The 21,820-nt window shown below is 40.8% G+C and overlaps 1 protein-coding gene across 10 annotated transcripts in view; it reads left to right on the forward strand.

Annotated features, from left to right (window-relative positions):
* Positions 1 to 8,315, forward strand: part of PLCB4 (phospholipase C beta 4) — a 489,193-nt gene extending 480,878 nt beyond the window's left edge. For 8 of the 10 annotated variants that reach the window (XM_055426743.2, XM_055426768.2, XM_055426791.2 and 5 more), the window contains 4 exons: positions 875 to 932; positions 1,369 to 1,455; positions 4,565 to 4,601; positions 6,787 to 8,315. In XM_055426743.2, the coding sequence (XP_055282718.1) occupies positions 875 to 932; positions 1,369 to 1,455; positions 4,565 to 4,601; positions 6,787 to 6,875 (271 nt within the window). In that variant the 3' untranslated portion in view covers positions 6,876 to 8,315. The remainder of the gene's footprint in view (positions 1 to 874; positions 933 to 1,368; positions 1,456 to 4,564; positions 4,602 to 6,786) is intronic. The other 2 variants (XM_088844295.1, XM_088844296.1) reach the window with 1 other exon arrangement.
* Positions 8,316 to 21,820: the final 13,505 nt, after the last annotated feature.

Here is a 21,820-nt window from a genome sequence, read left to right on the forward strand (position 1 = left end):
ATCCTGCCTTCTTTACAGTCAGGCTCTCACAACCGTTACTGACCCCTGGGAAGACCATGGCCTCGACCATAGACCTTTGTCGGCAGAGCATCGTCTCTGCTTTTCAGCACGCCATCTAGGTTTCTCATTGCTTTCCTGCCAAGAAGCAGCATCTGTTTTCCTGGCTGCAATTACCATCCTTACTGATTTTAGAACCCAACAAGAGGAAATCTGTCACCATTTCCAACATTTCCCCTTCTATTTGCCATAAAGTAAAGGGGCTGGATCCCCGGTGATGGACAGGGAGGCCTGGCGTGCTGTGATTCATGGGGTCGCAAAGAGTCGGACACGACTAACTGACTGAACTGAACTGAACTGAAATGGGGCTGAATGTCATGATCTTAGTTTTTTTAATATTTAGTTTTAAGCCAGCTCTTTCACTCTCCTCCCTCACCCTCATCAAGAGGCTCTTTAATTCCTCTTTGCTTTGCCATTAGAGTGGTGTCATCTGCATATCTGTTGATGTTTCTTCCGCCCATCTTGATTGATGGGAACACCAAAATTCAGAATAGTGGTTACCTCTGGAGAGAGAGAGGGGAAATGGAGTCCAGAAAAAAACAAGGGGGGCTTTGTTTATATTTGCAGCACTTTTATTTCCTTTAAAAATATGAGACTGGGTGGTAAAACATATTAATAGTGACTAGTCTAAGTGATGGATGCACAGATGTTTTGTGTCTTTTTCTCTGTACATTGTATATTTTAAAATTCCTCAAAAATTAGGAAAAGGAAGTATAATCTCACCCAAATAATTAAATAAAATATGACTTTTTCTTACTTAATATCAATTAATTCCATCCAGTGACATACCAACTGTTGTTCGTACCTTTGCTTTTAGGAGAGTCAGGGAGTTAAACAGCAGCAACACTAAAAAGTTTCTGGAAGAAAGAAAGCGAGTAAGTATCATAATTTTCTTAGCACTTTTCCTTTGAAAAAACTAAATAGTAGCTCATGCTTAGATTTCAGACTTCTAGCTAATTTGGTTAATTTGATTTTTCTCTGTGCTAAATATTCTAGCTTCTCTTCTCTTCTCCCTGAAAGCTAATCTCTCACTAAAATCTTTAAGGTAATTGTTTGGTACCATTTTATACAGAAAATGAAGCCAAATTTTAATCATGCACAAATATTCTTTTCTTTTCTAAGATTTTGGCAGCAACTGTCTTACCAGTAAAAATTATGGGGTTTAAATTCCCCCAGTTTTCAGGCTATTTTCTTTCTTCTTTTTTTATTATTTTTATATCATTCTCTTAAACTGCAAACTACCAACCCTCATCCATAAGTTTTAAGGTTACAACCCAAAGTTAATCAGATGTGTTTTGTTTTGCTTTGCAGCTTGCCATGAAGCAGTCCAAAGAAATGGATCAGTTGAAAAAAGTCCAGCTTGAGCACCTCGAATTCCTAGAGAAACAGAATGAGCAGGTATTTAACTTAAAAAGCATAAAAAGATGTAGGCAACCAACCAGCTTCAGGAGGCAGTTGCCATGGCCCACAGTCACCCTTCTGCTAAAGCCAGTGGCCTGTGTAGTGGCATAGAAAGGTGGCTAGAAAAATTTGGTGCCATTACTGTACTTTCCCCTTTTCATCCAACAAGAGCAGAAAGCGCTTTTTTTTGAAGTGGGAGAGGAATGTGACTGTGGAGAATAAAAGGATCAAAGTGTGACTAGATGATGGGGATTTTAAAAAGGACATTCCTGAGAGGAGGAAAAACCCAATTATAAGTTACTTCTCCATTTTTATGTGAAATTATATCACTTGTACCCTAGAGACAAGTGATATTGTATTTCAAAACAAATAAGAAACCATCTATTTTCAACTTCAATCTAAAAATGAAATTATAAAACCTTCTCAGGACTTACAAGTCAAACCTAAATGTATGAACCACCATAATTCTACAAACCACTGAATGTGAGTGGATATCATACTCTTAGTGTCAAACACTAAATTAAAATATACACAAATAAAAAGAGCTCTCCAAAATCCAACTATTCAGTAGCTGTCAGGCACATACCAATATAAAAATGAATGTAAATTTGCCTCAAGCGGAGTTCAGATAGTTGGGCTACAGCCCACTGGCCATCTACAGTCTCATTTCAACTGGATGGAAATACCACTAGCTTCTATGGCACGATGACCCTCAGTAGCAGTTAAAATTTCAGTCTATCTCAGTCCAAATACACCTTTTCAGGTGTAGTTGGTTTGGAAGTTATTATTTCTAGATAATTTACTTCAATCTAGAAGCTGTAAAGAGGTTTTGCTGAAACCAGTACTTGTACTGCAGTATTCTTTCCTGTTCCCTTTCACATATAAAGTAATCCTATTTAAGGTATTTTTTTTAAAGAGTAAATGGCTTCCATTGAAGAAAAGTGGAAATTACACTAAAAAGTACCTTTGAGAAAGTAAAACAAAACGATAAAATCTGGGTTGTTTTTTTTTTGTATTGCAGTTGAGTAACAAATAAATCCAACTTCTGGTTTCATATCCTTTACTTTTTGGTTGATAAAAGTTTTATTCATCAGCATTCTTCTAAGTTATGTTTCCCATTTCCTTTCCAGCTAAATGCTTCTATTCATGAATAGTCCACAGATCTCCAAGGAGGACAATAAGTGTTTATTGTCCCACAGGTCCCACTCACTTGACCAATCCATAGATACAGCACCTTCTAGTACAAGTTACCTAACTTTTTTTGCTCTCAAAGCCATTTCTCAGAAAGTGTTTCTGGAGGGTGAGGGGAATGGGTAAGGGAATAGTCACTATTTCCAAAACATTAGAACCCGCTTCAGTGACTCAGCACTGGGGATAAGGATGCCTTAAAGAAGGCGCAATGAAGGTAAGATGCAGCTCTGTGTCTGTTAACTAAATTAAGAAACTACTTAGAAACCACTGCGTTGCTTAGCAACAAGTTTGACTAAAGAATATAAATGTGCTAAAAATTGCTCATCATTACAATAGTGGTATATATCAGAGCTAGAGAATACCTAGTATTTTTAGTTTCAGAGCTAAAGTACACAATTTAAAAATCACTTTGGCTTTTTATCCTAATACATATGTAACTCAAATCACACCAGAGTTTTTGCACTGAGATATTGGATTAATGATAATGGTATTGATTGGATCTTATTGGGAGGATAGTAACTTCTTTCAAGGGGTCACAGGTAATGCCTACTGCCCACACCTGATACTTTGAGTCAGAGAAGCTTAGGAAATAATGTTAGAAGGCTTGAGATTTGGTGAAGGTTTAATGAGATTCCATGAAAAGAAATTCAAGGTATATTGATGCTTCCAACAAGTATGGAATTTGGACTTGAATTTCTGTGTTAAGCTTTGCTTTACAAATATGGCCCATTCTGTAACAAATTCAACCCCAGATATTTTCTAGTGTACTTTTGGAGGGGGAATTTAAAGATTGAACACCTCTCAATTCAGTTACTAAGTGTGGTTCAACACTGTCTTGGCGCAGTGCAAAAGATGCTGCAGCTCTGTCTTCTCTCACATTAGGCAAGGTCTGGAACCATTTGGAGAGCTCCCCCTATAACCTATTTGGTGGCTGAGTGGTTAAGGATCCGCCTGCAATGTAGGAGACCCACGTTCAATCCCTGGGTCAGGAAGATCCCCTGGAGAAAGACATGGCAACCCACTCCAGTATTTTTGCCTGGGGAATCCCATGACAGAGGAGCCTTGTGGGCTATAGTCCATGGGGTCACGAAGAGTCAGACATGACTGAAGCAACTCAATTCAAAATTTCATTGACAGAAAACAGTTTCCTGTCTCCAGACAATCCCAAACTTGCATAACAATCTCCCAAACTACTATTAAACCACAAGACTTTTTTTTTGTTCATTTCTGAGCCAAATATAAATTAATTTTAACATTCTGCAATAATATCTCCCTTTAAAGTTTCTTACTGTTTCCTGTAACCCTTATCCTGTAAATTTTCCCTGTTGCCCCAAAGCAAAGCCTGGAATCATCTATTTCATCAGTTAGATAGTGTTGAGGGCACTGGCAGAAACAACTTGAGTTTTAATCTATTTGGGTCCTGATTCTGGATCCTAACCTCCTATGTCCTTTCTAATGGCTTTGCCTGCTTGGTTGGCCAAGTATTCATTTCAAACTCCAAAGGATGTGGATTTTTTTCCCTACTATTTCCCATAGACCTCCCAGCCATACATGAGCTCATCTGTCTTGACATGCACCATTTCAAGCATGAAATGCTCCATTACTATCATACCCAAGTTTTAAAAGTTGGTTTTGTCATCAGTCCTGTCATTTAATGAGGAGAGGTGAGGGTCTAACCCCACGGGAGAGCTGCAGTCTGGGCTGAGAGGCATTGGTCGCTTTTGTTCTTTCGTTTCTGTTGAGATCAACCTGGGGTAAGTTTGTCGCTGATGGTTCTATACATGTTTTATCCTTAGCCTTTTGCTTTTCTGTATATGGTTTTGCATTCATTTTTCAAATTCACTTCAGTATTCATTTATTTTCTTTGTTTTGTATGTATGACTCAATTTTGACATTACTATTTTTGTACAAACAGCTTTTGAAATCCTGTCACGCAGTGTCCCAAACGCAAGGTAGGACTGAAAATTCTGATAAGCAAGATATTGCCTTCCTGCTCAACTGCGCTCGTATTCTCGCTGCTTTGACGATTCACATCTGCTCTTGACTAGTTAAGATCGCAAGGGTTTGATTGAAAAGTTTGACTATTTGATGCTTGGATTTCTGATGTACAATTCAAACTGAAATGCCCAGAGTCTTGAGAGAATTATTTCTGATGGCGTTTTAGCATCCTTTCCAGTTGCAGACCTAGGAATCTCAAATCACGCTGATGAAGACATACCCAGTCACTGAAAAAAGCAATATATGGTGGTCCTTTGGACCAATCACAGCTGAAACTGGGTCACAGAGTCAGATTTTTCACAAACATTGATATGACTACCATTAATTTTTAAAGCACCCAGTAAAAGTTGATTGGTGGTTTTTAGTAACAGAGAGTTATGGTCTGCATGTAAAAACATTATACAGCATCATTGTACGATGACTCTTGTCATGCTTTCTGTTAGAACCAGTCTGCCAGGGAACCTAATCACCCCTTATAAATATGGTGACCATATAATTTATCATTCAAACAGAATAGCTTTGAAAGTGAAAGGGGACGTTGTTCAAAATAGCCAGGACCATAGGCATAAATTGGAACCATCCTGACAAGTGAGCATGAATGGTCACCCTGCTCATGTGAGAACCTAGCTCTTGGAATCCTCCTGTACTGTTAATATGATCCTTCTCTCTAAAACATGTTCTATATTGTCCTTAATGCTAGAGGGAAAGAAGCAGAGGGAATCCTTTATTACTATTTACTGAACATAAAATATTTAATTTTCAGTGCTGATAATATTTCACTGTCATCTCTTATAAATACTGTTTGTGTCATAGTTTCATGTTCGTGTATTTTCTCCATTTCTTCATTTTTCTATTAGAGCATTATACTTTCAGGCATAAAAAAAAAATCAGGGAAGGGGAGCCATCCATCCCAAATGTAAGCAGAAAGTTACCATCTTTGGTGTTTTTTATATCCATCCTCACCAAAATGGAATTTAAAGCCACATTCTAAAAATAACAATAAGAAGGAGATCACTCTGTGGTCTGTGGGTTAAACTAATTTTGTAGCAGGACTTCATTTGGGACATTTTGATGCTCATAGTATGATCTACAAAGTTGACTAAATCCTCTCACTGACCTTCCATTTAGTTGGAATACCTAAGTCGACACAAATAGTAACATCAGAGTTCATCAGAGTCCTCCTCCAAGTTATATCTTTGTATATTCATGTTTCCATTTTAAAATGTCCTTTATTTCAAAGTGATGTGTCACTGAAAGAGGACAGGAATGCTTTATTTTTTCTCCAAAAGATACATGCATTGGGTTGGAAAAAAAGCACATGGTTGGAAAGTAAAGCTTAAAATGAACCAATTGATTTTTCCCTGTATTGCCAGGCAGTGATTTGTCACAGAGCCTGTCCCCATCTGACGCCTTTCCACCTCTCAAATCAGCTGGTTGACTTCTTGACAGCCTTAAGTCATGAGGTTCAGTTCACTGTAGCTTACTTCCCGGGGTGGACTGTAAAAGCTGAATTGCTCCAGATAAGTGAGAACCTGTAAGGAGATTTTTTGGGACAGTAGCCTTCCAGGAACCCTATGTATGCGTGTAACGTTCTATCCGCAGCATACTCCAACCAAATCAATGTGATAGGCTTCCACCCAAACTTCCCCATCCGTGAGATTCTTAAGACGGTCACTTTAAATTAAATTTCAGGCTATTTGGGGAATATATTTTGCATAAGCAATGCTTATTCTAAAAGTGATCAAATTATCTACACACAGTCGAGGCATGTCAGTCTGTGGAAACTAAATCAAACAGTTAGAAATGACATAATCTACAAGTGGCAGGTGTAGCTTCTTTTCCAGTTGCTTTCCTGGTACTGTGTGGACCATTCCTTCTCAGACTTTAACATGCATAAAAATTCCCTGGGGATCTTATTAAAATGCAGACTCTGGGTTAGTAGGGCCGGGGTGGAGTCCAAGATTCTGCATTTCTCACAAGATCCCAGGCAATGCTGATGCTGCTGGTCTGTGGACCACATCTTTAAGTAGCCAGGACATAGTGACAAGCATCAAATTCAAGGGAAAAGAGAGGTGGGGTTTTGCTGTATGGCTTCAGGAGAGGATTTCAACATGTAAGGTCTTGTTTCTGATGTTACAGGCGAAGGAGATGCAGCAGATGGTGAAATTGGAAGCCGAGATGGATCGCAGACCAGCAACAGTTGTGTGAAACTCCAGGACACAAACTGAAACCACAGAACCCCTGCATCAAAGAGCACTCTCCAGCTTCTGAACACAAATTCCACGGAAGAAAGCTGATGTCTTCTGTGTTTCCTTTTCATGTAGACAAAAGGTCACCTGAAACCAGAGACTTTCTCCTCTTAAACATTCGGAATACTGAATTTCCTTGGCCAACCAAAAGTAGTTACAAATCCCCCAAAATTGTGACTCCAGTAAGGCAGAGTTTACCCGTTGATCATACCACTTCAACATGTTTGCTAGAAAATATCATCACAAGTACATGAGCTTGGTGTTAAAAACTCTGCTCTGTGATGCGTTAAGACATGTTTGAGCAGCAGCATAAGTAGTGCATTAGCCGTGTAATAGCAAGCACATGCACTGGGGTGAGGGGGAACTGTCTACAAATTTATTAGCAGCAGTGATGATCTGCGAGACAAATAACTGGGGGGAATTTTTCTACATCTGAGTTACCTCATCAGTAAGTGCCATATCTCCACCATGCCATACAAAGCTAATTTCCTGTATCCGTCATGGAAATGGTTAGAACAACAGAAAATAGAACCATGCCCTTGTGCCAAAACCCACTGTGCTCACAAGGAGAACTCTCAGGCACGTTTAAGAAGCTGACATCTGACATTGCTTCCTAGGAATTGCTTCTGCTGACCCTAGATTACTACAGCTTACTCTTACACCATGAAGATTGTGAAGTGGTTATTGGCAACCGTTTGTAAATGTGACCATGTAAAAAGTATTTATGCTCCTAATTCACACTGTCAGAGAGCAAAATCATGTTAAGTATTGCCACATGACAAGATTAGTGAACAGGAACACTAGAACTATGTTTGCATGATACACAAGCACCAATTATGACTAATCCGCACACAGTTAACCTAATGCAGATAAATACTGGTTAAGTAACTGTATGGCACAGAATATAATTTGACTCTCAAGACTTTTAGCATAATGAAAAAGTCTATATATATGTGTATATGAACTATGTGGGCATTCTTGATACTTCAAGTTCTAATTTCAAAAAAAATACATAACTAATTTAATTTTACACAAAAAATATTTATGCAGATTTTCAGAATTTCATATCAGGAAATAATCTTTTTATGTCTGTTAAATATCAAAACAATTTGCTACAGTGTTAATCTGCATGGTCTTTAAGCCTGCTGTAGTTATGTTGCAGACAGTGCATGGAAAAGTCCCTCCTGGGATGGAACTGTGCCCCAACGCCCAGAGGAGCGCATGGAAACCGCACTCGAGAACTAATCGGATCACTGATTTAGGGCACCAGCCACCAACCAGATTGTTGTATATGCTTGCACAGATTGATTCTGTGTGTTCCTCTGAGTAAAACAGAGAATTATGTTACCATCAATATTGAAATTAAACTTCCAACTTCTCTAATAAAAAAATGAAAACACATCCAATATCTGTCAGAGTGTTTGCTCCTCAGGATGCCTTCCCGTGTACTTTTTCTGTTTCCTAAATAATCTCTTCGTTGTTCTTAGAGGGGGGTTTATGCCTGCCCCCAACACATTTTTCTCCTGACATAAAAAGGCTGTTTGACTGGTTGACTCTCCTGCCAATTCAGGAGATGTACCTAAGAGATGTGGGTTTGATCCCTGGATTGGGAAGATCCCTTGGAGAAGGGGACAGCAACCCACTCCAGTATTCTTGCCTGGAGAATCCCATGGGCAGAGGAGCCTGGCGGGCTATAGTCCATAGGGTTGCAGAGTCAGACACAACTGAAGCAACTTAGCAGGCACACATGCGCTCCCAGAAGAATCCACTGTAATAGGATTAAACATGTACACAAAGTTCAAGTGTACAACAAAAAGATGGGTTTATTTTCAATTGTAAACTCATGTTGCACTCAGATCCCACATTCTCATTTATTATAAAGGACAAAAAATCTTGCCAATTACAGTTACTTAGTCTCTCCAAATTTAAAAAGACAAAAGGTTATTTCAGAGGTATATTCAGTTACTTAAAAGTCAGTCTCCCAGTTAACTTTCTCTCCCCATTAAGGAAGTCTCCCTGCTTCTCTTCCCAGATGGCTTCTGGGTGCAAATGGAAGCTCACGTGTCCTTCCAGCAGTGAGGAGGAGCATCTGGTTACCCCTACTGTGTGGTCCTAACTGCCCTGGACTGCAGTCCTGCAAGGTGGATCCTTTCATTCTAGTGTCTCAAGGTCTCTGCTCAAAAGAGTTTTCACCCTGGACTCAGTTTTTTCCAGTTTTCTTCTGGGATACACAGAAAGTCTGGATTTGGGAAGGGTGGGGGAGGACAGAGGTGCTAGTTCAGGTAATCCATACAAATACCTCCTTTGGCCATTTGTTAGCTGCTAGTGCCATGATGTTCCATGGCAGGTTTCTTCAGGAGGCTTGCCATTTTCTAAATCTATGCCCCAAGAAGCAAGTTTATAGTGAAGATACTACGTCCTGTTTCTCGGTCCCCCAGGACTGTTGGTTTCAATCTGGGGATCAAGACACCTGCCTCAATTCTTACCTTGCTCCCTTCTATCAACCCTGAAAAGATATTCAACTGTACATACATGGCTGAATGGAATGCCCAAATAGCCTTCCAGGCTTCTCTGTCCATGGGATTTTCCAGGCAAGAACACTAGAGTAGGTTGCCATTTCTTTCTCTAGGGGATCCTCCCAACCCAGGTATTGAATGCAGGTCTCATGCACTGTAGGCAGACTCTACCATCTGAGCCACCAGGGAAGCCCTATATTGGACTGTACTTCTTCCCTAAGTAGACTGATCTTCCCCTTTGGGGAAGGGATAAAAGGCTTCATGGAAAATAAACCATATAAACAAGATAGGGAAACCCATCAGTAAGTGCAATATTTCATCAAATCCAGTTCAGTCGCTCACTCGTGTCCGACTGTTTGCGACCCCAAGGAATGTAGCACGCCAGGCCTCCCTGTCCATCACCAACTCCCAGAGTACACCCAAACTCATGTCCATTGAGTCGGTGATGCCATCCAACCATCTCATCCTCTGTCATCCCCTTGTCTTCCCACCTTCAATTTTTCCCAGCATCAGGGTCTTTTCCAGTGAGGCAGTTCTTCACATCAGGTGGCCAAAGTATTGGAGTTTCAGCTTCAGCATCAGTCCTTCCAGTGAGTATTCAGGACTGATTTCCTTTATGATGGACTGGCTGGATCTCCTTGCAGTCCAAGGGACTCTCAAGAGTCTTCTCAAATATCACAGTTCAAAAGCATCAATTCTTCAGTGCTCAGCTTTCTTTCCAACTCTCACATCCATACATGACCACTGGAAAAACCATAGCCTTGACTAGATGGATCTTTGTTGGCAAAGTAATATCTCTGCTTTTTAATATGCTGTCTAGGTTGGTCATAACTTTTCCTCTGGGTAGTAAGCGTCTTTCAATTTCATGGCTAAAGTCACCATCTGCAGTGATTTTGGAGCCCAAAAAATAAAGTCTGACACTGTTTCCACTGTTTCCCCATCTATTTGCCATGAAGTGATGGGACCAGATGCCATGGTCTTAGTTTTCTGAATGCTGAGCTTTAAGCCAACTTTTTCACTCTCCTTCTTCACTTTCATCAAAAGGCTCTTTAGTTCTTCTTCACTTTCTGCCATAAGGGTGGTGTCATCTGCATATCTGAGGTTATTGATATTTCTCCCGGCAGTCTTAATTCCAGCTTGTGCTTCATCCAGCCCAGCATTTCCCATGATGTACTCTGCATATAAGTTAAATAAGCAGGGTGACAATATACAGCCTTGACATACTCCTTTCCCGATTTGGAACCAGTCGTTCCATGTCCAGTTCTAACTGTTGCTTCCTGACCTGCAAACAGATTTCTCAAGAGGCAGGTCAGGTGGTCTGGTATTCCCATCTCTTGAAGGATTTTCCACAGTTTGTTGTGATCCACACAGTCAAAGGTTGTGGCATAGCCTGTAAAGCAGTAATAGATGTTTTTCTGGAACTCTTTTGCTTTTTCAATGATCCAGTGAATGTTGGCAATTTGATCTCTGGTTCCTCTGCCTTTTGTAAATCCAGCTTGAACATCTGGAAGTTCACAGTTCACATATTGCTGAAGCCTGGCTTGGAGAATTTTGAGCATTATTTTACTAGCATGTGAGATGAGTGCAATTGTGCAGTAGTTTGAGCATTCTTTGGCATTGCCTTTCTTTGGGATTGGAATGAAATCTGACCTTCTCCAGTCCTGTGGCCACTGCTGAGTTTTCCAAATTCGCTGGCATATTGAGTGCAGCACTTTCACAGCATCATCTTTTAGGATTCGAAATAGCTCAACTGGAATTCTATCACCTCCACTAGTTTTATTAGTAGCTTTATTCTCAAGGCCCACTTGACTTCACATTCTAGGATGTCTGGCTCTAGCCAAGTGATCACACCTTTGTGATTATCTAGGTCATGAAGATCTTTTTTGTATACTTCTGCTGTGTATTCTTGTCACCTCTTCTTAATATCGTCTGCTTCTGTTAGGTCCATACCATTTCTGTTCTTTATTGTGCCCATCTTTACATGAAATGTTCACTTGGTATCTCTAATTTTCTTGAAGAGATCTCTAGTCTTTCCTGTTCTATTGTTTTCCTTTATTTCTTTGCACTGGTAACTGAGGAAGGCTTTCTTATCTCTCCTTGCTATTCTTTGGAATTCTGCATTCAAATGGGTATATCTTTCCTTTTCTCCTTTGCTTTTCACTTCTCTTCTTTTCACAGCTATTTGTAAGCCCTCCTCAGACAGCCATTTTGCTTTTTTGCATTTCTTTTTCTTGGGGATGGTCTTGCTCCCTGTCTCCTGTACAATGTCACAAACCTCCATCCATAGTTCATCAGGCACTTTATCAGGTCTAGTCCCTTAAATCTATTTCTCACTTCCACTGTATAATCATAAGGGATTTGATTTAGGTCATACCTGAATGGTCTAGTGGTTTTCCCCACTTTCTTCAATTTCAGTCTGAATTTGGCAATGAGTTCATGATCTGAGCCATAGTCAGCTCCCGGTCTGGTTTTTGCTGACTGTATAGAGCTTCTCCATCTTTGGTTGCAAAGAATATAATCAATCTGAGTTCGGTGTTGACCATCTGGTGATGTCCATGTGTAGAGTCTTCTCTTGTGTTGTTGGAAGAAGGTGTTTGCTATAACCAGTGTGTTCTCTTTGCTGGAGCAGCCGTGAAGAGATACCCCATGTCCAAGGTAAGAGAAACCCAAGTAAGAAGGTAGGAACTGAGAGATGACCTCAGAAGGCAGACAGACTGAATCCACAATCACAGACAACTAGCCAATCTGATCACACGGATGACAGATTGTCTAACTCAATGAAACTAAGCCAGGCCGTATGGGGCCACCCAACACGGATGGGTCATGGTGGAGAGGTCTGACAGAACGTGGTACACTGGAGAAAGGAATGACAAAACACTTCCCATGAACAATATGAAAAGGCAAAAACATAGGACACTGAAAGATGAACTCCCCAGGTCGGTAGATGCCCAATATGCTTCTGGAGATCAGTGGAGAAATAACTCCAGAAGGAATGAAGGGATGGAACCAATGCAAAAACAACACCCAGTTGTGGATGTGACTGGTGATAGAGGCAAGGTCGAATGCTGAAAACAGCAATATTGCATAGGAACCTGGAATGTTAGGTCCATGAATCAAGGCAAATTGGAAGTGCTGAAACAGGAGATGGCAAGAGTGAACGTCGACATTCTAGGAATCAGTGAACTAAAATGGACTGGATTGGGTGAATTTAACTCAGATGACCATTGTATCTACTACTGTGGGCAGGAATCCCTTAGAAGAAATGGAATAGCCATCATAGTCAACAAAACAGTCCAAAAAGCAGTACTTGGGTGCAATCTCAAAAACAACAGAATGATCTCCATTAGTTTCCAAGGCAAACCATTCAATGTCAAGGTCATCCTAGTCTATGCCCCAACCAGTAACGCTGAAGAAGCTGAAGTTGAACAGTTCTATGAGGACTTACAACACCTTTTAGAACTAACACTGCAAAAAGATGTCCTTTTCTTTATAGGGGACTGGAATGCAAAAGTAGGAAGTCAAGAAATACTTGGAATAACAGGCAAATTTGGCCTTGGAGTACAGAATGAAGCAGGGCAAAGGCTAATAGAGTTTTGCCAAGAGAACATGTTGGTCATCTGCATATCTAATCTTTATTTTTATTTTATTTATTTTTTATTGGAGGCAAATTACTTTACATTAATATACTGGTTGGTTTTGCCATACATTGACACGAATTTGCCCCAGGTGTACATGTGTTCCCCCTCTTGAACCCCCCTCCCACCTCCCCCTTCCCCATATTCTCCCTCCAGGTAATCCCCGTGCATCAGCCCCAAGCATCCTGTATCATGCGTCGAACCTGGACTGGTGATTCATTTCATATATGATAATATACATGCTACAATGCCATTCTCTCAAATCATCCCACCTTCACCCTCTCCCACAGAGTCCCAAAGACTGTTCTATACACTTATGTCTCTTTTGCTGTCTCATATGCAGGGTTAAGGTTACGATCTTTCTAAATTCCATATATATGCGTCAAGATTGCTGGGAGAAATATCAATAACCTCAGATATGCAGATGACACAACCCTTATGGCAGAAAGTGAAGAGGAATTCAAAAGCTTCTTGATGAAAGTGAAAGAAGAGAGTGAAAAAGTTGGCCTGAAGCTCAACATTCAGTAAACAAAGATCATGGCATCTGGTCCCATCACTTCATGGGAAATAGATGGAAAAACAGAGGAAACAGTGTCAGACTTTATTTTTGGGGGCTCGAAAATCACTGCGGATGCTGATTGCACCCATGAAATTAAAAGACACTTACTCCTAGGAAGGAAAGTTATGACCAACCTAGACAGCATATTAAAAAGCAGAGACATTACTTTGCCAACCAAGGTCCGTCTAGTCAAGGCTATCGTTTTTCCAGTGGTCATGTATGGACTGTGAAGAAAGCTGATCGCCGAAGAATTGATGCTTTTGAACTGTGGTGCTGGAGAAGACTCTTGAGAGTCCCTTGGACTGCAAGGAGATCCAACCAGTCCATTCTAGAGGAGATCAATCCTGGGTGTTCATTGGAAGGACTTATGCTAAAGCTGAAACTCCAATACTTTGGCCACCTCATGGGACGAGTTGACTCACTGGAAAAGACTCTGATGCTGGAAGCGATTGGGGGTAGGAGGAGACGGGGACGACAGAGAATGAGGTGGCTGGATGGCATCACCGACTCGATGGACATGAGTTTGAGTGAACTCCGGGAGTTGGTGATGGACAGGGAGGCCTGGCGTGCTGTGATTCATGGGGTCACAAAGAGTCGGACACGACTGAGTGACTGAACTGAACTGAACTGATGCTGTAATGATGTTTTTCTTTCAGGCTGACTTCACTCTGTATAATAGGCTCCAATTTCATCCACCTCGTTAGAATTGACTCAAATGAATTCTTTTTGATGGCTGAAAAATACTCCATTGTGTATATGTACCAAAGCTTTCTTATCCATTCATCTACAGATGTCCATTCATCTACAGATGGACATCTAGGTTGCTTCCATGGCTATTATAAACAGTGCTGCAATGAACATTGGAGTACATGTGTCTCTTTCAGTTCTGGTTTCCTCGATGTGTACGCCCAGGAGTGCGATTGCTGGATAATATGGCAGTTCTATTTCCAGTTTTTTGAGGAATCTCCACACTGTTCTCCATAGTGGCTGTACTAGTTTGCATTCCCACCAACAGTGTAAGAGGGTTCCCTTTTCTCCACACCCTCTCCAGCATTTATTGCATAAGACTTTTGGATAGCACCCATTCTGACTCGTGTGAAATGGTTTCTCATTGTGGTTTTTGATTTGCATTTCTCTGATTATGAGGGATGTTGAGCATTTTTTCATGTGTTTGTTAGCCATCTGTATGTCTTCTTTGGAGAAATGTCTGTTTAGTTCTTTGGCCCATTTTTTGATTGGGTCATTTAGTTTTCTGGAATTGAGCTGCAGGAGCTGCTTGTATATTTTGGAGATTAATTCTTTGTCAGTTATTTCATTTGCTATTAATTTCTCCCATTCTGAAGGCTGCCTTTTCACCTTGCTTATAGTTTCCTTTGCTGTGCAGAAGCTTTTGATTTTAATTAGGTCCCATTTGTTTATTTTTGCTTTTATTTCCAATATTCTGGGAGGTGGGTCATGGAGGACCCTTCTGTGATTTGTGTCGGAGTGTGTTTTGCCTATGTTCTCCTCTAGGAGTTTTATCATTTCTGGTCTTACATTTAGATCTTTAATCCATTTTGAGTTTATTTTTGTGTATGGTGTTAGGAAGTGAACTAGTTTCATTCTTTTACAAGTGGCTTACCAGTTTTCCCAGCACCACTTGTTAAAGAGACTGTCTTTTCTCCATTTTATATTCTTGCCTCCTTTGTCAAAGATAAGGTGTCCATAGGTGCGTGAGTTTATCTCTTGGCTTTCTATTTTGTTCCATTGATCTATATTTCTGTGTTTATGCCAGTACCATACTGTCTTGATGACTGTGGCTTGTAGTGGAGCCTGAAGTCTGGCAGGTTAATTCCCCCAGTTCCATTCTTCTTCCTCAAGATTGTTTTGGCTATTCGAGGTTTTTTGTATTTCCATACAAATTGTGAGATTATTTGTTCTAGTTCTGTGAAAAATATCGTTGGTAGCTTGATAGGGATTGCACCGAATGTATAAATTACTTTGGGTAGTATACTTATTTTTACAATATTTATTCTTCCAATCCATGAACACGGTATATTTCTCCATCTATTAGTGTCCTCTTTGATTACTTTCACTAGTGTTTTATAGTTTTCTATGTACAAGTCTTTTGTTTCCTTAGGTAGATATATTCCTAATTATTTAATTCTTTTTGTTGCAACAGTGAATGGAATAGTTTCCTTAATTTCTCTATTTTCTCATTATTAGTGTATAGGAATGCAAGGGATTTCTGTGTGTTGATTTTATATCCTGCAACTTTACTGTATTCACTGATTAGCTCTAGTAGTTTTCTGGTAGAGTCTTTAGGATTTTCTGTGTAGGTGATCATGTCATCAGTGAATAGTGAAAGTTTTACTTCTTCTTTTCCAATTTGTATTCCTTTTATGTCTTTTTCTAAAGGAGATCAATCCTGGGTGTTCATTGGAAGGACTGATGCTAAAGCTGAAACTGCAATACTTTGGCTACCTCATGTGACAAGTTGACTCACTGGAAAAACTTTGATGCTGGGAAGGGTTGGGGGTGGGAGGAAAAGGGGACGACTGAGAATGAGATGGCTGGATGGCATCACCGACTCTGTGGACATGAGTTTGAGTGAACTCTGGGAGTTGGTGATGGACAGGGAGGCCTGGCGTGCTGTGATTCATGGGGTCGCGGAGAGTCGGACACAATGAGCGACTGAACTGAACTGAACTGAACTATGTCTTTTTCTGCTCTGGTTGCTGTAGCCAAAACTTCCAGAACTATGTTGAATGGTAGTGGTGAGAGTGGGCACCCTTGTTTTGTTTCTGACTTCAGTTTTTCACCATTGAGGATAATGTTTGCTATGGGTTTGTCATATATAGCTTTTATTATGTTGAGATATGTCCCTTCTATTCCCACTTTCTGGAGGGTTTTTATCATAAATGGATGTTGAATTTTGTCAAAGGCTTTCTCTGCATCTATTGAGATAATCATATGATTTTTATATTTCAGTGTGTTAATGTGTATTACATTGATTGATTTGTGGATATTGAAGAATCCTTGCATTCCTGCGATAAAGCCCACTTGGTCATGATGTATGATCTTCTTAATGTGTTCTTGGATTCTGATTGCTAGAATTTTGTTAAGGATTTTTGCATCTATGTTCATCAATGATATTGGCCTGTAGTTTTCTTTTTTTGTGGGGTCTTTACCATTTTTTGGGATTAGGGCGATGGTGGCCTCATAGGATGAGTTTGGAAGTTTCCCTTCCTCAGCAATTTTCTGGAAGAGTTTGAGTAGAATAGGTGTTAGCTCTTCTCTAAATTTTTGGTAGAATTCAGCTGTGAAGCCATCTGGACCTGGGCTTTTGTTTGCTGGAAGATTTCTGATTACAGCCTCTAGTTCCTTGCTTGTGATGGGTCTATTAAGATTTTCTATTTCTTCCTGGTTCAGTTTTGGAAGGTTGTACTTTTCTAAGAATTTGTCCATTTCTTCCAAGTTATTCATTTTATTGCCATATAACTACTGATCAGTTCAGTTCAGTTCAGTCATTCAGTCGTGTCTGACTCTTTGTGACCCCATGAATCACAGCACGCCAGGCCTCCCTGTCCATCACCAACTCCCAGAGTTCACTCAAACTCATGTCCATCGAGTCGCTGATGCCATCCAGCCATCTCATTCTCTGTCATCCCCGTCTCCTCCTACCCCCAATCCTTCCTAGCATTGGACTCTTTTCCAGTGAGTCAACTTGACGCATGAGGTGGCCAAAGTATTGGAGTTTCAGCTTTAGCATCAGTCCTTCCAATGAACACCGTGGATTGATCTCCTTTAGAATGGACTGGTTGGATCTCCTTGCAGTCCAAGGGACTCTCAAGAGTCTTCTGCAGCACCACAGTTCAAAGCATAGTATTCTCTAATTGTCCTTGTATTTCTATGTTGTCGGTTGTGATCTCTCTATTTTCATTTCTAATTTTATTGATTTGGTTCTTCTCCCTTTGTTTCTTGATGAGTCTGGCTAGTGGTTTGTCAATTTTATTTACCTTCTGAAAGAACCAGCTTTTGGCTTTGTTGATTTTTGCTATGGTCTCTTTTGTTTCTTTTGCATTTATTTCTGCCCTAATTTTTACGATTTCTTTCCTTCTACTAACCCTGGGGTTCTTCATTTCTTCCTTTTCTAGTTGCTTTAGATGTAGAGTTAGGTTATTTAGTTGACTTTTTTCTTGTTTCTTGAGGTGTGCCTGTATTGCTATGAACTTTCCCCTTAACATTGCTTTCACAGTGTCCCAGAGGTTTTGGGTTGTTGTGTTTTCATTTTCATTCATTTCTATGCATATTTTGATTTCTCTTTTGATTTCTTCTGATTTGTTCATTATTCGGCAGCGTGTTGTTCAGCCTCCATATGTTGGCATTTTTAATAGCTTTTCTCCTGTAATTGAGATCTAATCTTACTGCATTGTGGTCAGAAAAGATGCTTGGAATGATTTCAATTTTTTTTTGAATTTACGAAGGCTAGATTTATGGCCCAGGATGTGATCTATCCTGGAAAAGGTTCCGTGTACACTTGAGAAAAAGGTGAAATTCATTGTTTTGGGGTGAAATGTCCTATAAAGATCTATTCGGTCTAACTGATCTATTGTATCATTTAAAGTTTGTGTTTCCTTATTAATTTTCTGTTTAGTTGATCTATCCATAGGTGTGAGTGGGGTATTAAAGTCTCCCACTATTATTGCATTATTGTTAATTTCCCCTTTCATACTTGTTAGTAATTGTCTTACATATTGCGGTGCTCCTATGTTGGGTGCATAAATATTTATAATTGTTATATCTTCATCTTGGATTGATCCTTTGATCATTATGTAGTTTCCTTCTTTGTCTCTTTTCACAGCCTTTGTTTTAAAGTCTATTTTATCTGATATGAGTATTGCTACTCCTGCTTTCTTTTGGTCTCTATTTGCGTGGAATGTCTTTTTCCAGCCCTTCACTTTCAGTCTGGATGTGTCCCTCGTTTTGAGGTGGGTCTCTTGTAGACAACATATATGGGGATCTTGTTTTTGTATCCATTCAGACAGCCTTTGTCTTTTGGTTGGGGCATTCAAACCATTTACATTTAAGGTGATTATTGATAAGTATGATCCCGTTGCCATTTTCTTTATTGGTTTGGTTTCGAGTTTATATACCCTTTCTGTGTTTCCTGTCTAGAGAAGATCCTTTAGCATTTGTTGAAGAGCTGGTTTGGTGATGCTGAATTCTCTCAGCTTTTGCTTGTCTTAAAGCTTTTGATTTCTCCTTCATATTTGAATGAGATCCTTGCTGGGTACAGTAATCTGGGCTGTAGGTTATTTTCTTTCATCACTTTAAGTATGTCTTGCCATTCCCTCCTGGCCTGAAGTTTCTGTTGAAAGATCAGCTGTTATCCTTATGGGGATCCCCTTGTGTGTTATTTGTTGTTTTTCCCTTGCTGCTTTGAATATTTGTTCTTTGTGTTTGATCTTTGTTAATTTGATTAATATGTGCCTTGGGGTATTTCGCCTTGGGTTTATCCTGTTAGGAACTCTCTGGGCCTCTTTGGGTGATTATTTCCTTCCCCATTTTAGGGAAATTATCAACTATTATCTCCTCAAGTATTCTCTCATGGTCTTTCTTTTTGTCTTCTTCTTCTGGGACTCCTATGATTCAAATGTTGGGGCATTTAACATTGTCCCAGAGGTCTCTAATATTGTCCTCATTTCTTTTAATTCGTTTTTCTTTTTCCGTCTCTGTTTCATTTATTTCTACAAGTCTACCTTCTAGCTCGCTTATCCTGTCTTCTGCCTCCGTTATTCTTACTGTTTGTTCCCTCGAGAGTGTTTCTGATCTCATCTATTGCATTATTCATTGTATATTGACTCATTTTTATTTACTCTAATTCCGTATTAAACATTTCTTGCATCTTCTCAATCATTTTCTCCACTTTATTTATCTGTAACTCCATTTTGCTTTCCAGATTTTGAATCATTTTCACAATTAAAATTTGAAATTCTTTATCAGGTAGGTTCCCTATGTCTTCCTCTTTTGTTTGTGTTGGTGGGCATTTATCCTGTTCCTTTACCTGCTGGGTATTTCTCTGCCTCTTCATCTTGCTTATATTGCTGTGCTTGGGGTGGCCTTTCCATCCTATGGCAGTTTGTGGAGTTCTCTTTATTATGTAGTTACCTCGTTGTGTGTGGGGTTGGATGGGTGACTTGTCAAGGTTCCCTGGTTTGGGAAGCTTGTGTCAGTGTTCTGGTGGGCGGAGCTGGATTTCTTCTCTCTGTTCCGTCCTGCTGTGGGGAGGGAGGAACGCTGCTAACAAATATCCCTGGCGTCTGTGGGGAGTGTTCACAGTGTTTCGACTACTCTGGAAATGCTCCCGCTCGCGGCGTGTGTGTTTTCCCTGTTTATGCTGCTCAGGCTCTGGGTTGCTCTGCCGGGAGCAGTCCGCAGCCGGCTCTGGGTTGCATGCACTTCCCAGGTCTGAGCGGCTCTGGTTCAGGTACTCGGGTACTCCACAAAGGTGCAGACTTGGTTGGGCCTGCGTTTTGTGCCTTCCCCAGTCCGAGCAGCTCAGGTGACCAGGCATTTGGCAAGCACGGTCGCTGCTACTTATCGCTTCCCCGGTCCCTGCCACTCGGTTTTCTGGGTACACAACCGGTGCACTTTCTTGGGCGGATATTGACCGGCCCGAACCCGAGAAGTCTTGGTTAGCAAGGAAGCCTGCCTGCAGCTTGGTATGGGAAGCCTCTCTGGGGCTGCAGCTGCCCCTTCCAGCGCTGGCCGCCCTCCCTGCCTGTCCCAGCGGGGGCTGGGGGATGGGCCGCCCACAGTCGACTCACTCTGCTCAGTCCTTTGTTCTGTGAGTGGGGCTGGCGGAGTCTTAGGTTGGGGCTTTTCGCAGCATTTTCACTTTTTAGCTGCAGCGTCTGCTTTGCTATCTTAAGTTCATGCCCTCAGTTTGCCCTGGGGCTTTCAAGCTTGGTTCTTCCTCTAAGCACCACCACCCATTCTCCCTCTAAGAGCCACCACCTGCGCCTCCCTGCCCAGCCCCCGCCTGCTAGTTGGGGGTGCAGGCATCTGTGCCGCTTCTCCGCTGAGAGTTTCCTCTGGGCACTTAGTCTGTGGGTTTTAATTATTTACGTTTTTTTTTCTCCCAGTTATGTGGCCCTCTGAGGTTCCAAGGCTATCCACAGACTCGCCCATGTTTCCAGGTGTTTGGAAACTTCTATCTCTTTTTTTTTAAAAGCCTCCCTTCCCAGGACGGAGCTCCATCCCTCCCTCTTTTGTCTCTCTTTTTATCTTTTATACTATTTCCTGCCTTCTTTCGAAGACTATGGGCTGCTTTTCTGGGTGCCTGATGCCCTCTGCCAGAAAAACATCTATTTCTGCTTCATTGACTATGCCAAAGCCTTTGACTGTGTGGATCACAATAAACTGTGGGAAATTCTGAAAGAGATGGGAATACCAGACCACCTGACCTGCCTCTTGAGAAACCTGTATGCAGGACAGGAAGCAACAGTCAGAACTAGACATGGAACAACAGACTGGTTCCAAATAGGAAAAGGAGTACGTCAAGGCTGTATATTGTTACCTTGCTTATTTAACTTATATGCAGAGTACATCATGAGGAACACTGGGCTGGAAAAAGCATAAGCTGGAATCAAGATTGCTGGGAGAAATATCAATAACCTCAGATATGCAGATGACACTACCCTTATGGCAGAAAGTGAAGAGGAACTCAAAAGCCTCTTGATGAAAGTGAAAGAGGAGAGTGAAAAGTTGGCTTGAAGCTCAACATTCAGAAAACAAAGATCATGGCATCTGGTCCCATCACTTCATGGGAAATAGATGGAGAAACAGTGGAAACAGTGTCAGACTTTATTTTTTTGGGCTCCAAAATCACTGCGGATTCTGATTGCAGCCATGAAATTAAAAGACGCTTACTCCTAGGAAGGAAAGTTATGACCAACCTTGATAGTATATTAAAAAACAGAGACATTACTTTGCCAACAAAGGTTCATCTAGTCAAGGCTATGGTTTTTCCCGTGATCATGTATGGATATGAGAGTTGGACTGTGAAGAAAGCTGATCGCCGAAGAATTGATGCTTTTGAACTGTGGTGCTGGAGAAGACTCTTGAGAGTCCCTTGGACTACAAGGAGATCCAACCAGTCCATTCTAAAGGAGATCAGTCCTGGGTGTTCATTGGAAGGACTGATGCTAAAGCTGAAACTCCAATACTCTG

The sequence above is a fragment of the Moschus berezovskii genome, chromosome 15 (assembly GCF_049115385.1).
Source record: "Moschus berezovskii isolate FMDL1 chromosome 15, NW_MosBer_1.0, whole genome shotgun sequence".
In the NCBI taxonomy this organism is placed as follows: Eukaryota; Metazoa; Chordata; class Mammalia; order Artiodactyla; family Moschidae; genus Moschus; species Moschus berezovskii.